Source organism: Staurois parvus, unplaced genomic scaffold, assembly GCF_062004578.1.
Source record: "Staurois parvus isolate SC_StPar_1 unplaced genomic scaffold, SC_StPar_1.0 ptg000389l, whole genome shotgun sequence".
Taxonomy (NCBI): domain Eukaryota; kingdom Metazoa; phylum Chordata; class Amphibia; order Anura; family Ranidae; genus Staurois; species Staurois parvus.
This window is the reverse complement of record NW_028318185.1, coordinates 5,645,441-5,661,869: the sequence shown is the minus strand read 5'-3', so window position 1 is coordinate 5,661,869 and position 16,429 is coordinate 5,645,441. Positions and strand designations below refer to the sequence as shown.

Here is a 16,429-nt window from a genome sequence, read left to right as displayed (position 1 = left end):
AAGGCAGCTCAGATGGGCTCATATGTGGCATTGATGTGCACTGGTAGGCACTGATATGTGGCACTGATGGGCACTGGCACGTGGCACTGATGAGCACTGACTGCTGGCACTGATGGACACTGACAGGTGGCACTTCTGGGGCCACACTGATCATCAGGGCACACTGGTCATCAGTGCCCTGATGATCGGTGTACATGTTCCCTCCGCGGAAAGCTGATTACCGGCTCTCCTCTCCTCTCCTCTGTCAGCGTGACAGCTCGAGAGGAGAGAAAAGCCGATAACCGACATTTCCCTGTTTACATGTGATCAGCTGTGATTGGACACAGCTGATCACATGACCGGGCCGACATCTTCGGCTCTTTCCGTGATCCGCTGTGTCCGAGGGACACCGCGCACTGGCGATCGCCGCGCTGTGTGCTCCCTGAGCAGCGCATGCACGGTGAGAATGGAAGGATGTCATATGACGTCCTATCAGAACGAGAGAACCACCCTGCGCCTGTCATTGTACTATATGGTGGGCGGAAGGTGGTTAATAAATGAATACTAAAAATATAAAAGTATTATACAAAAATCAGTTTAAGGAAAAGCTGTAATAATAACTGAAAATATGTGCTCACTAACCAAAATATCGTCATATTAAAAAGTCTCTTTCTAAAGATGCAGGAGATAAATAACAAAAATACAAAATGTTCACTACAGGTTTCAAGCTGTAAAACTTGATATTTTGATTGCACCCTGTTGCTATTAAGCTATTGCTGTTATGTTTAAATTGACATAATGCGTTGCGGTTTTTATTTTTTGTGCTATAAACAAAAATGACCAACAATTTTGAGAAAAAAACAATATTTTTGACTTTTTGCTATTAAACATATCCAATAAAAAAAATTTAAACAAATTTCATCATAAATTTAGGCTAAAATGTATTCTGCTCCATGTCTGCTAAAAAAAAAAAAAAAAAATCCAAATACGTGTAAATCAGTTGGTTTACGTGAAAGTTATAGTGTTTACAAATGGCGGTGTATATATACTGGAGTTTTTTTTTTTTATTTTTTACTAGCTGTGTCGGCGATCAGCGACTTATAGTGGGACTGTGGCAGGCATTCTGACTCCGGGGGGGAACTGACATCCCCAGTGACACCAAAACAATGATCAGTGCTGATAAAATAACACTGACATTGTACTAATGGCACTGGGCAGGAAGAGGTTAACATGTGGGATGATCAAAGTGTTAACTGTGTGCTGTTTCACTGCCTGCTGTGTGTGTGCTTCACTACTTTGCATGGCTCTGTTATGCAGAGCCTCACAAAGCAGTGTGCAGGAGCTGAGAGGGGAGAGAACTGTATTTTTTACACAGTTGTCCCTCCCATCGGAGATGCTCGGCAATCATCTGGCGCCTGCGAGTAATCACTGGCAGGGACCCGGTGATTGACCACTGAGCCCTGAAATGGTGGCGCAAGAAGGACGCACGACTCGCTCTCACCCCCTTCCTGGAACTGCAAGATCACGTATACATATCCGTGATTTTGCACACCCGTGCCACCCTGTAGCAGTATTTCTGCTATAGGGCGGACGGGAAACCATTAAATCGAATATAGCCAATCTTCCAAAAATAAATTCCTAAAATGAGTCAATTTGGAAGAACGAATAGATTAAACGAATCCAAATATATGAAACAAATTTGAATATACGAAACAAATTCCGAAAACAAATCATTCCAGCGTAGCGAATATGATGAAATCGAAATAGTTACCTAACGAATAAATCCAAAGCGAAACCATTTTTTCCATTGTGCACACAGAATGCTCAGCACTTCCGGTGTAACAGGTGATTTGCTCTCCTTTTGATTGGTGCCCTAGCCAAGTAACCTGACCACTGTCACATGACCGAGGAAGTAACATCACCATCACCTCCCGATCCCCAACACCGTAATATTGATCCTGGCTACAGGGGAGCAAGGGCAGCACAGTGGCTAAATGGTTAGCACTTCCGCCTGGCAGTACTAGGGTCGTTGGTTCCAATCCCAGCCACGGCACCATCTGCCTGGAGTTTGCATGTTCTCCCTGTGCCTGTGTGGGTTTCCTCCGGGTACTCTGGTTTCCTCCCACACTCCAAAGACATGCTGGTTGGTGAATTGGCTCCTGTCTAAATTGTCCCTAGTATGTGTATGTATAAATGTAAGTTAGGGATCTTAGACTGTACACCCCTTCAGGGTTAGGGACTGATGTCAATGTACAATATATATATAAAGCGCTGCATAAATGGACGGCGCTGTATAAGTACCTGAAATAAATAATAAGGGGGTCGGGATGACTTTGCGGAGACATTGTCACTTTTCCTTGGATGGTCAATGTGGCATAGTCTCTTCAGGAAGTTGGGGGCTGCTGGAAGCATTTGCTAGCATCGCTCTTGTATTCTAGAGCTCCATCAGTGGTTCAACTGGTCTTTGCCAAGTCGCCTTCCTGCCAGGAAGACCAAGTTATTGTGTATAAAGGGCAGCATTTATTTATCAAGAGCTGCCGGCTAATTCCCAGCTGGGTCGGGAAAGTCGTGGTTATATTTAAATAAATGCGCCTCTCGTACGCTCCTAATGAAGCGGTTTCTAGGGTTTCCGTGGCAACAACCCTATTTGTAGAATGGCAGAACTGAATAGTTTCCAAGAGGAGTGTATAATGCACCTGCACACTGAATACCTGTCACACGTGTCTGAAGCGGGGTGACAGATATCAGCAGAGAATAGCAAGAGTCTACATAATCCTGAGATAATGGCGGCCCAGCAGCTGTACAGCATAAAGAGCCAGCACTCTGAATAAATTACCTCCGAGGGGCTCATCTGTCGCTTGCCGCGCTAAAATGCCAGTTATAGGTCTGCCAGGGGAGATGCTGCAAAAACCTGTGATTTATTCTCCACAGGGGGCTTAAATACACCACATCTGTCGGATACTGTCTCGGGTGCGTAGGTTAGGCGTTTGACATTAGACTTTTTTTTTTTTTCCTGCTGAAACATGCTACAGAAGGGGAGAGGGATGTAATATATACAGTATAAGGCCTCATGCGCACTGGACGTTTTTACAGATGTTGTTTTGGGCTTTTGACGTCTTTCTACAGCCAGTAAACCCCCCAGCATGTTATCCTATGTGTCCATGCACACATAGGCTTTAATCAGCGTTTTTTGGCTGGGGGAAAAAAACCCCAAAACTAGTGAGTTTCTAGAGGAGTTTTTTTAGGTGTAAAAATGCTCTAAGGCCCCATGTACACGGGACACTTCTGAACAATGGAAATGAACTGCTGGAAAACGTAGATTAAAAAATGTCTGTTTAGCTGCGTTTGCATACCGCGTTTATGTGCGTTTGCGTTTAGAAACGTTTTTTAAAGATAAGCACAGGAGACCTTCCCAAATGCCCAGAATGCACTGAAAAGTGGTAAATTATTAACTATTTCAGACTGTTTCAGAGAAATACAGAGTAGAAGCAGAGACAGCAGTATGTGTTGAGATTAGTTTAGGTGTGAGTTGCTCATTAACATTTCTTTTGTTTCCAAGGGTGGGAAAGGTGTCTGGTGGAGTGAGCCAGTAAGGCCACCTGGCAGGGGGTCTTCATGAGGAATTTGAGGTGTGAATGTTAATTAGCATATCTTTTGTTTTCAAGGGTGGGAGAGGTCTGAGGTGTGAATTGGTCATTACAATGTGTGACAAGCTTGGTAGGAACATCCTGTGTTCAGTGTTTTGTCCATCTGAGTACCTTGAAAACACTTTGCATGCATTTTTCATGATGAAAAAAGGCTCTGGACAGCATTGGGAACTGGAAGAGTTAAAAAAAAAATAGCTTAGGTGTGAGTTGCTCATTAACATTTATTTTGTTTCCAAGGGTGGGAAAGGTGTCTGGTGGAGGGAGTCATTAAGGCCACCTGGCAGGGCGTCTTCATGAGGAATTTGAGGTGTGAATGATCATTAACATATCTTTTGTTTCCAAGGGTGGGAGAGGTCTGAGGTGTGAATTGGTCATTACAATATGTGACAAGCATGGTAGGAACATCCTGTGTTCAGTGTTTTGTCCATCTGAGTACCTTGAAAACACTTTGCATGCATTTTTCAAGATAAAAAAAGGCTCTAGACAGCATTGAGAACTGGAAGAGTTAAGAGAAAAAAAAATTTCAGATGCAAATGCTTATAAACGCGATTAGCCGCGCTTACAAGCGTTTTGCTTTTGAAACGCTGATAAAATCGACTGCCTAACGCAAGTTTTCTGCGTTCAAAAAAACGACTGTAAACTCAAATACCTGTAAATGACGATGTGTACATGGACACATAGGAAAACATTAGGGAGAGTTCAGGGGCTGCTGAAAAAATGCTGAACAGCTCCTAAACGTGAGTTTATCCACTGCAGTGTACATGAGCCCTAACACTGGTAAATGTGGTAAAATGCAGCAAACTGGTGGTTTTGTGAATAACCACTAACGCAGCTAAACGCTAGTGCAAAACTGCTAAAAAAAAAAGTGGAACAACTCATGTTTTTAACACGACTTTATACAGCGAATGCTATTGGTGTTTTTAAAACACCCAGTGTGCATGGAGCTTAGCAGGCAACGTTTGACATTCCTAAACTTTTAATTTTCAGAATTGCGGCACAAATATCTCTGCCCAAATTGTTGTACAGTATATCTAACACAGATTGCCTACAAGTATATAAATCTCTGCATTTTACATCCTTTATTTTTTTGCAGCCGTTTGGTTGTGCCTTATGCCACTATTCTTGCAATATTCCCGGCTCTCTGAAGAGGCATTATAACAAGAAGCATCCCAATGAGGAATGCGTGAACTCTGGAGCTGGGGAGCTCTCTGCAGAATCCCTCGTCCTCCAAGGTAAGTGTCAGTTCCCTGTTTGTTCAATTACCCTGTAAATAAAGAGGGTGAGAGAGGAAGGGCACCACCATTATTTTTACTCCATTACATAGGCAGAAATAAAAGAACTTTGTTAAAAAACAAGTTTGAACATAGAAATAAATTATACTCACCTAGATGGCTGCAGCATCGATCCCAGCTGCAGCTGTCCACCGCCCACTGTACACGAAGTACTAAGTAATCAAAGGTTGCTGATTTGCTCAGTTCTTGTATTCAGTCTACAGAGAACTGGTCATTGTCAGTCACCGGCTCTCTGTTCTGCCCTTCCAGAGCCCATTGGGGTACCGGGCTATGGAGGGAGTGGAACTGGATGCCTAAGGCTTTCAGCAACACTCTTCCAAGTCATAATCTTTCCAGAGCCTGGACCGGGATTTAGCCCGCTGTCATCTGAATATAGGTCACAGGAGTGCAGAAATATATATATAAAAATAAGTGGCCATAAACATTCAGTTAATTTATTCTATTACATGGTTCATGTTATCTGTTCTGTTTCCAGACAATAGTTTCCTTCTTTACCTCGTTTTTTGGTTTCCATCAATTATTTGTATTTAATTTTTAACCTTTTGGTCCTGAGAGATGTTTATAGAAAAGCATATATTCAGTGCTCAGTATAAATGAGTAAATCCTTTTTGAAAAGTAAGATTTTAATCAATATCTCAATGAACACAAAATTTTGACAAAACTGAGATTTATAGAACATTTGTTTTACCTCATTACATTAAAGTAAGGTTAAACACTTGGATTACAAAATCTTCAGTTTTTCTCAAATTAGTTGATGCAAAAATGAATACACCCCACAAAAAAACTCCTCCATCTAGTATTTTGTATGACCTCCATGATTTGTAAGGACAGCACCAAGTCTTCTAGGCATGGAATGAACAAGTTGGAGACAAATTGCAACATCTGTCTTTTTCCATTCTTCAAGAATGACCTCTTTTAGAGCCTGGATGCTGGATGGAGAGTGAAACTCAACTTGTCTCTTCAGAATTCCCCATAGGTGTTCGATTGGGTTCAGATCAGGAGACCTACTTGGCCACTGAATCGCTTTCACCCTGTTGTTCTTCAGAAATGCAACAATGGCCTTAGATATGTGTTTTGGATAATTTTCATGTTGGAAAAATGCACAACGACCGAGGGCATGGAGTGATGGTAGCATCTTCTCTTTCAATATAGAGCAGTATATCTGTGAATTCATGATTAAAATAAATATAAGTGAAGTCTTGTGAGCTACTATACCAACTATTTAGTGCCAATACATTGTTAACCCATATGGATATTAGCAGATAGCTTGCACCATACACATACCCATACAGATGTGCCAATACTCATTAAATATCAAAAATTGTGCAGCGCTCCACTAAAAACAAACAAATATATGTATATAAGTCTTCCAAAATCATACAAATCTTCCAAAAAGTAACCCAATGTCCATATTACATTTGTGATTCTTTGCAATTTCAATGTTGTCAATGGATCATCTATTTCTCGATTCACCTCTGGTGTGTTAGCAAACCAAACACCCGTGCACCTTCACCAATTGTGCTCTCACCTTTTATATATGAACAAACCTTTAAGTGAGGTCATATAGAGCTTGTGTCCCTTGTATGGACAGAATATAGATGGGATTGTTATCCTGATGGATCTGGATTCCCTTCAATTCTTTAGTGGTCCCCCTCAAGTCAGAGCACACACAATGCTATGTACAGCGCGTATCAAACAGAGGCAGCTCTCTATCTCACCACCTCCACTGCCGACATCAAAATGTCCAGCGGCTGACCCCACTCCACTCCTATACACGTTACAATCAACAGGCTTCCTCAGTAGCTACTGACTTTTGTGTGCACTGAAATGCATCTCCCCGACACCAGCAGCACTCATGCAGCCCCACATAAGGACACTGCCACCACGATGTTTCGCTGTAGGCACCATCCATTTTTCTTCGTACTCCTCACCTTTTGCGATGCCATACAGTTTTGAAGCCATCAATTCCAAAAACATTTATCTTGGTCTCATCCCTCCAGAGTACAGAGGCCCAGTAGTCGTCGTCTTCTTTTTAGCATGGGTCCTGGCAAATTCTAGACAGGCTTTTTTGTGCATGGGCTTTAGAGGCTTCCTTCGTGGACGACACCCATGCATGCCATTCCTCTGCAGTGTACGCCGTATTGTGTCAAAGGAAACCATCACCCCAGTTTTATTTTCTACATCTTTAGCTAACTGCAGTGAACTTGCATGGCGATTTTCTTCAACCCTTCTCATCAGAAGACGCTCCTGTCGAGGTGTTAACTTCCGTGGACGGTCTGGACGTCTCTGTGAGATGGTTGCAGTTCCATCTTTGTTAAATTTTTGTATCACTTTAGCTACAGTATTTTGATCGATAAGTAAAGCTTTACTGCTCTTCTTGTAGCCTTCACCTTTATCGTGTAAAGAAATAATTTTCTTTCTCAGGCCTTTCTCTTCCATGTGCCATTGCTGGCACCATGAAATGGGAGGGGTTTTCTTTAAGTAACACCCTTTTATAATCAACTGTCTGCTGGACACCTGTTTAATGAATAATTAGACTCACCTAGAGTTGAATTCTTGTTAATCAGGATTTTGCTGTCTAAAATTTAGCTTTAAAATTTAGCTCCTAAGACTTTCATTGGGGTGTATTCATTTCTGAAACATGGTCTTGAATGAATTTGTTAGGAGAAATACTTTTTTGTGTGTGCAAATGACCAAATCTCATTTGTAATTAATGGCCAGCATTTGTGGGAGTATTTTGTAGTATAGTGTCCCATAGAACATGTGGATTCTGAAAGGAAAGGTTTTCTGGCAAATCTGTTGAGGTGTATTCGTTTATTCTGAGCACTGTGTGTGTAAATTATTATTTATTTATTTTTTATATATATGCAGTTATTTATGTCTTGCAAGACTCTTTAATCCCACACACTATTTAAATTGTTTCTATGATTTTTTTTTATGAGTTTTCTGATATTTATGCTTTTTATGCTCTCAATGATTTTTACCATCATACAACAATGTGTCTTTTTTTTTTTCCTATCAGGGAATATGCTTTGATTAGGGCTTATGACATGTGGAGTGTGTATGTATTACTGTTTTATTATTTGCCTGAAGTTTCAGGAATTCAGATTTGCTCCTTTTTATCTATATGCCCTCTTGTGCTCTTTTGACTTCCCATTAGCTTCTTGTTTCAGCTGATAGTCAATAAACTCCTCTATCAGTATGATGATTTTCTGTATCTTCGCACGGCTGGTGATCTTTATGCGCTGCAATGAAACCCAGACTATTATGTATGAGGAATGGGGCGCAGTAATTGTGAAACAATAACATGCAGGCTTTAGCATTGAATGAATACAAAGACATCAAATGAATACAAAGACAAGCACTATCCAGCGTGGGAAGTTCTCTGTCACTTCTTTGCAGTTAAGTTATCTTTTGAAAGGGAAAAGAAAAAAACCCGTCATAAAGCCAGATACCTGGGTGTGAATCCGAAGCTGACATTCGTTAAAGCCCTCCTCTCTGTGATGTCCACACCAGGGGCGGATTGACAACTCATGGGGCCCCTGGGCAATAGGGGATCATGGGGCCCCTCTGTCCTTGCCCACACTCAAAGCACACCCAAAAAAGCCTATAAAAGGTACCAGGGGCATTTTATGGGGCCCCCTACTGACCCCGGGCCCTCGGGCAGTGCCCTAGTGCTCGAATGGTCAGTCCTCCCCTGGTCCACACCTTCAAACCTTGCACACACAATGTTTTTTTTTTTAATCCTTGTATACATACCTTAAATCCTACTTTCTTCAGTCCAGGTCCTCTTTTCTTCCTCCAACAGTGTGTGGTCCTGAATGCTACAGAGAATGGTTCTTGGCTTTTTCAATGGCCAGGAGGAGAGGGTGTTGGAGACACAACCATAGCCCCAGGGTCTATGGAATAGAAATCTTTTTAACCTGTAGTTGGGCTTTAACCACTCACCCTCTGGAAGATTTACCCCCCTTCATGACCAGGCCATTTTTTTTTTTTGCTACATGGCACTGCACTACTATAACTGACAATTGCGCAGTCATGCGATCCTGTACACAAATTAAATTTATATCTTGTTTTTCACAGAAATGGAGCTTTCTTTTGGTGGTATTTGATCGTCAGTTTTTTTTAATTTTTTTGGCGCTATAAATTAAAAAAGACCGAAGTTGGAAAAAAAAAAACTGGTATTTTTTTTACTTTTTGCGATAAGATACCCCATTAAAACTTAAAAAAAAAAATTAAATGTATTCATAAATTTAGGCCAAAATGTGTCCTGCTACATTATTATTATACATTATTATTATTATACAGGATTTATATAACGGTTTGCTCAGCGCTTTACATTATAGTGGGAGACAATACAGCAACAATACAGTTCAATACAAGAGGGATAGGAGGGTCCTGATCCTTGGAGCTTACAATCTAGGTGCTACATGTCTTTGGTAAAAAAAAAAAAATTCCCTATAAGTGTATATTAACCACTTACCTACTGGGCACTTACCCCCTTCCTTACCAGGCCAATTTTCAGCTTTCAGCGCTGTTGCACTTTGAATGACAATTGTGTGGTAATGCAACATTATACCCATATGAAATTTTTATAATTTTTTTTCTCAGAAATAGAGCTTTCTTTTGGTGGTATTTAATCGTCGCTGGATGTTTTCACTTTTTGCGCTATGAAAAAAAAAATAAAAAGAGCAAAAGTTTTCAAAATAAAGTTTCTTTGTTTCTATTATAAAACATAGCAAACGGGTAATTTTTTTTCTTTCACTGAAGTGCGTTGATGAGGCAGCACTGATAGGCGGCACTGATGATGGGTACTGATAGGCGGCACAGACTGGTGGCACTGACTGGCAGCACTGCTGGGCTGCACTTCTGGGCACAGGTGGGTGGCACTTCTGGGCACAGGTGGACAGCATGGGTGGCACTGCTGGGCACTTGTGGGCGGAACTGGTGGGTACTTGTGGGCGGAGCTGGTGGGTAGCACTGCTGGGCACCGATCATCAGGGCACTGATCATCAGTGCTGATCCCTGTTCTGACAGCTGCCGACAACATACTCTGGCAACGTGAGGAAAGTGCAGCCAAGAACCGGCAATTGCATTTCCTGGTGATTAGCATGTCATTGGCGCGGCTGATCACATGGTAAAAGGCCGCTGTGACTGGCCTTTTACCACATCACATGATCAGCTATATATATATACTGGTAATGGTAATGGCGGTGATATATATACTGGTGATGGCGGTGACCAGCGACTTATAGCAGGACTGTGGCAGGCATTCTGACACTAAGTGACAGTGGGTGGGAAATGACTAACTGCCACTGACATCCCCAGTGACACCAATACAGTGATCAGTGCTAATAAAAAGCACTGACACTGTACTAATGACACTGGGCAGGAAGGGGTTAACATGTGGGATGATAAAGGGGTTACCTGTGTGCTGTGTTGATTACAGTGTGCTGTTTTGCCAGAGAACGTGCTGCTTTCTATTTTCCTGCTTTGCCCCTGCTGACAGAAAAGAGGTCTGTGTTGTTTCCACTCAGATCTCTCTCCTGTCAGCTGCTGAACCGCAGAAAAGGGACGCAATGATTGACATCTTCAGGAGCCAATGGCAGCCTGGCTAGGGTGGCACGTGTGCCCCCGACCTCATAATGAAAAATCACGTATATTTACATGATTTTGCGCAGAGCTGCCGTCCTGTACCAGTAAAACTGCTATAGGGCGGCTTGGAAGTGGTTAAAGAAGGTATCCTGCAAAGAGGATTAAAGGGTTTGTCAAGCCAAAAAAAAGTTTTTTCTAGTTTTGCATAGAGTGGGCAAAGGTTAGAACACCAGCCTGGTTTTTACTGCTGTTTGAGGCGCCATTTGAGATCTGTCTTGGATAGCTGGGAGCGCGCAGTGAGCTCACTTTCAGCATAGAAACACTGGCTGCCCAGTGATGTATATGTGTTACATGTGTGGCAACAGGTTAAAATAATCCATTTATTTTGTGTCTTTAACTTCGTTTTTTTTTAATGGGTGACAGGTTCTCTTGGAAAAAAAAAACAGCCATTGACTTTACCCAGTATTTGGAAAGCATATAGGAGTTATGCAATCACAGCATTTATTTTAATTTTATACCATCAACATTGTAATAAAAACACATATCCCATGGTACCTTGCTTGCAAGCAGTGATTCCTGTACTGACTCCGCCTCCTGAAACTCCTCTCAGCACCTCTGTAAATCAGAGGGCAGGCTCTGTGACATGCGTGACACAGCAGTGTCTTCTTACAGGACATAGAGAATATGTGTCACAGAAGGGAGTACGTGTGGGGATCTTCACAAAGTAAGTTTACAAACGTCAAGATCTTTTTGACAAAGGGCCAGTTTACTGTCCTTCAGGCTTTAGAGGGACCGGACTGTGGCCTGTGGGAGTAGAAAATGCCCCATTGGTGTCAGTGGGGGAAATAGTGACCTATTGATAGTTTCAATAGGGGGGAATAGAGCCCCATCGATTGGTGTCATTGGGAGGAATTGTGCCCCATTATTGGTGTCAGTGGGAGGAATAGTGCCCCATTGACATCGTCAATGGGAGGAATAGTGCTCCATTGACATCGTCAATGGGAGGAATAGTGCCCCATTGACGGTGTCAATGGGAGGAATAGTGCCCCATGGACGGTGTCAATGGGAGGAATAGTGCCCCATGGACGGTGTCAATGGGAGGAATAGTGCCCCATGGACGGTGTCAATGGGAGGAATAGTGCCCCATGGACGGTATCAATGGGAGGAATAGTGCCCCATGGACGGTGTCAATGGGAGGAATAGTGCCCCATGGACGGTGTCAATGGGAGGAATAGTGCCCCATGGACGGTGTCAATGGGAGGAATAGTGCCCCATGGATGGTGTCAATGGGAGGAATAGTGCCCCATGGACGGTGTCAATGGGAGGAATAGTGCCCCATGGACGGTGTCAATGGGAAGAATAGTGCCCCATCGACGGTGTCAATGGGAAGAATAGTGTCATGTGTAAATGTAAGGAACAGTGCCCTATCGATGGTGTCAGTAGGAGGAATAATGCCCCATTGATGTGTCAGTGGGAGGCATAGTACCCTATCGCTGGTGTCAATAGGAGGAATGGTGACCCATGATGGTGTAAGTAGGAATAGTGCCCCATTGACGGTGTCAATGGGAGGAATAGTGCCCCATTGACGGTGTCAATGGGAGGAATAGTGCCCCATGGACGGTGTCAATGGGAGGAATAGTGCCCCATGGACGGTGTCAATGGGAGGAATAGTGCCCCATGGGTGGTGTCAATGGGAGGAATAGTGCCCCATGGGCGGTGTCAATGGGAGGAATAGTGCCCCATGGGCGGTGTCCATGGGAGGAATAGTGCCCCATCGACGGTGTCCATGGGAGGAATAGTGCCCCATCGACGGCGTCAATGGGAGGAATAGTGCCCCATCATTGGTATCAGTGGGATAAATCGTGCCCCATCATTGGTGTCAGTGGGATAAATAGTGCCCCATCATTGGTGTCAGGTGGAAGAATAGTGCCCCAAGGGCCACATAAAGCCAAGCAAAGGGCCACATCCGGCCTCTGGGCCGCAATTTGGAAACCACTGTTTTAAAATAATAGGAGTAAGCTAGAAATAATTGAAATTCAATGTGGAAATTAATATATGATTTTATATTTTGTCCAGAGATCTATGCTTCAAATAGCGTTCACTTCTAGGTATTCACTCTGTTATCATATGCTGGGTTCCAACTGCTCAGACTTGTGACAGGTTTATGAATCTAAATACTGAATGAATAGTACTGTATAGAATATATTTTTATTTAATAAAAAAAAAAAAAAACTTTTAATATGAACTAATGTTGTATTATTGATGGTGAAGCCAGTAGGCAGTAGATGAGGAGGCAGCTTATAATGTGGCATGAGATACGCCGTGCTGATAAGAGTCCCTCCAGCGTCGACTCCGTACAATAACTGATTATTAAAGATCAAAGTGGGCTTCCTTATACGCATTAATAATACATCAGCCCTTTTATTTTACATACCCTAGCTCTGGGGCTCTGCTAGCTGATAATAGATTTATATTGTTGGATTTTTACCCTATAATTTTAGGAATTAATTTCAGATACGTAGTTGAGGGTCTTTTTCATTAAATGGTCATTTCAAATTTAGTAGCAGGATATTAAACTTTTAAGTCTGTTTTGTCGTATGAATGGTATGTTGGAAGTGTGCAGCATAGCATGGGCTAAATTTCCAGTCAAAGAATTATTTAATAATAAACTGTATCTAAACCCAAGAAAAAAAAAGTAATACATTGCAGTTTACCAGTCCTCAGGTGTTGCAGCTGCATTAGTTTTCTTTTTTCAGGCTTTTTGTTCCCCTTTTTTTTTACCCGGTGTAACATACTTCCTGTCCTAGGGTGACAACATTCACTTACTATGTTCACACAAATCTGTGCTAAAGCCTTCTAAATCCCAAGCAGCTGGAAAAAGCCTATTCCTCCGATAAGAAAGATTTTTATTTTTATATATATATATATATATATATATATATATATATGTGTGTGTGTGTGTGTGTGTGTGTGTGTGTATATATATATATATAGTCAGGTCCATAAATATTGGAACATTGACACAATTCTAAAATTTTTGGCTCTATACACCACCACAATGGATTTGAAATGAAACAAACAAGATGTGCTTTAACTGCAGACGACTGTCAGCTTTAATTTGAGGGTATTTACATCCAAATCAGGTGAACGGTGTAGGAATTACAACAGTTTGCATATGTGCCTCCCACTTGTTAAGGCACCGAAAGTAATGGGACAGAATAATAATCATAAATCAAACTTTCACTTTTTAATACTTGGTTGCAAATCCTTTGCAGTCAATTACAGCCTGAAGTCTGGAACGCATAGACATCACCAGACGCTGGGTGTCATCCCTGGTGATGCTCTGCCAGGCCTCTACTGCAACTGTCTTCAGTTCCTGCTTGTTCTTGGGGCATTTTCCCTTCAGTTTTGTCTTCAGCAAGTGAAATGCATGCTCAATCGAATTCAGGTCTGGTGATTGACTTGGCCATTGCATAACATTCCACTTCTTTCCCTTAAACTCTTTGGTTGCTTTTGCAGTATGCTTTGGGTCATTGTCCATCTGCACTGTGAAGCGGCGTCCAATGAGTTCTGAAGCATTTGGCTGAATATGAGCAGATAATATTCCCGAAACACTTCAGAATTCATCCTGCTGCTTTTGTCAGCAGTCACATCATCAATAAATACAAGAGAACCAGTTCCATTGGCAGCCATACATGCCCACGCCATGACACTACCACCACCATGCTTCACTGATGAGGTGGTATGCTTAGGATCATGAGCAGTTCCTTTCCTTCTCCATACTCTTCTCTTCCCATCACTCTGGTACAAGTTGATCTTGGTCTCATCTGTCCATAGGATGTTGTTCCAGAACTGTGAAGGCTTTTTTAGATGTCGTTTGGCAAACTCTAATCTGGCCTTCCTGTTTTTGAGGCTCACCAATGGTTTACATCTTGTGGTGAACCCTCTGTATTCACTCTGGTGAAGTCTTCTCTTGATTGTTGACTTTGACACACATACACCTACCTCCTGGAGAGTGTTCTTGATCTGGCCAACTGTTGTGAAGAGTGTTTTCTTCACCAGGGAAAGAATTCTTTGGTCATCCACCACAGTTGTTTTCCGTGGTCTTCCGGGTCTTTTGGTGTTGCTGAGCTGACCGGTGCGTTCCTTCTTTTTAAGAATGTTCCAAACAGTTGTTTTGGCCACGCCTAATGTTTTTGCTATCTCTCTGATGGGTTTGTTTTGTTTTTTCAGCCTAATGATGGCTTGCTTCACTGATAGTGACAGCTCTTTGGATCTCATCTTGAGAGTTGACAGCAACAGATTCCAAATGCAAATAGCACACTTGAAATGAACTCTGGACCTTTTATCTGCTTCTTGTTATTGGGATAATGAGGGAATATCACACACCTGGCCATGGAACAGCTGAGAAGCCAATTGTCCCATTACTTTTGGTCCCTTAACAAGTGGGAGGCACATATGCAAACTGTTGTTATTCCTACACTGTTCACCTGATTTGGATGTAAATACCCTCAAATTAAAGCTGACAGTCTGCAGTTAAAGCACATCTTGTTTGTTTCATTTCAAATCCATTGTGGTGGTGTATAGAGCCAAAAATGTTAGAATTGTGTCGATGTCCCAATATTTATGGACCTGACTGTATACACTATATTGCCCAAATCATTGGATTCAGGTGTTCCAATCCCCTCCATGGACACAGGTGTATAAATTCAAGCCCCTAGGCATGCAGACTGCTTCTACAAACATTTGTGAAAGAATGGGTCGCTCTCAGGAGCTCAGTGACTCCAAGCGTGGTCCCGTGATAGGTTGCCACCTGTGCAACTGTGAAGTCCATCTACGAAATTTCCTTACTATTAAATATTCCACAGTCATCTGTTAGTGGGATTATAGCAAAGTGGAAGTAACTGAGAACAGCAACAACTCAGCCACCAAGTGGTAGGCCACGTAAAATGACAGAGCTGGGCCAACACATGCTGAAGTGCGCAGGAGTCGCCAACTGTCTGCAGAGTCAATAGCTAAAGGCCTCCAAACTTCATTTGGACTTCAGATTAGCACAACAGTGCGTAGAGAGCTTAATGGAATGGGTTTCCATGGCCGAGCAGCTGCATCCAAGCCTTACCTCACCAAGTGCAAATAAAAGCGTCGGATGCCGTGGTGTAAAACACGCCGCCACTGGACTCTAGAGCAGAGGCATGTTCTCTGGAGTGACCAATCATGCTTTTCTAGCAATCTGATGGATGTGTCTGTGTTTGACAGGAGAACGGTACTTGTCTGACTGCATTGTGCCAAGTGTAAAGTTTGGTGGAGGGGAAATTATGGTGTGGGGTTGTTTTTCAGGGGTTGGGATTGGCCCCCTAGTTCCTGTGAAGGGAACTCTTAAGGTGTCAGCATACCAAGACATTTTGGACAATTTCATGCTCCCAACTTTGTGGGAACAGTTTGGGGATGGCCCCTTCCTTTTCCAACATGACTGTGCACCAATGCACAAAGCAAGGTCGATAATGAGCGAGTTTGGGGTGGAGGAACATGACTGGCCTGCACAGAGTCCTGACCTCAAGCCGATAGAACACCTTTGGGATGAATTAAAGGGGAGACTGTGATCCAGGCCTCCTCCCCCGACATCAGTGCCTGACCTCACAAATGTGCTTCTGGAAGAATGGTCAAACCTTCCCATAGACACCCTCCTAAACCTTGTGGACGGCCTTCCCAGAAGAGTTGAAGCTGTTATAGCTGCAAAGGGCGGGGCCAACTCAGTATTGAACCCTACGGACTAAGACTGGGATGCCATTAAAGTTCATGTGTGTGTAAAGGCAGGCGGCCCAATACTTTTGGCAATATTGTGTGTGTGTTGTCAAAAGTAGTGGGACGCCTGCCTTTATATACACACACACACACACACACACACACACACACACG

At 42.7% G+C, this 16,429-nt stretch overlaps 1 protein-coding gene across 2 annotated transcripts in view; it reads left to right on the top strand.

Moving 5' to 3' along the window:
* ZFAT (zinc finger and AT-hook domain containing) overlaps positions 1-16,429 on the top strand; it is a 397,998-nt gene that overhangs the window by 298,402 nt on the left and 83,167 nt on the right. For both annotated transcript variants that reach the window (XM_089685952.1, XM_089685951.1), the window contains exon 13: positions 4,720-4,858. In XM_089685952.1, the coding sequence (XP_089542078.1) occupies positions 4,720-4,858 (139 nt within the window). The remainder of the gene's footprint in view (positions 1-4,719; positions 4,859-16,429) is intronic.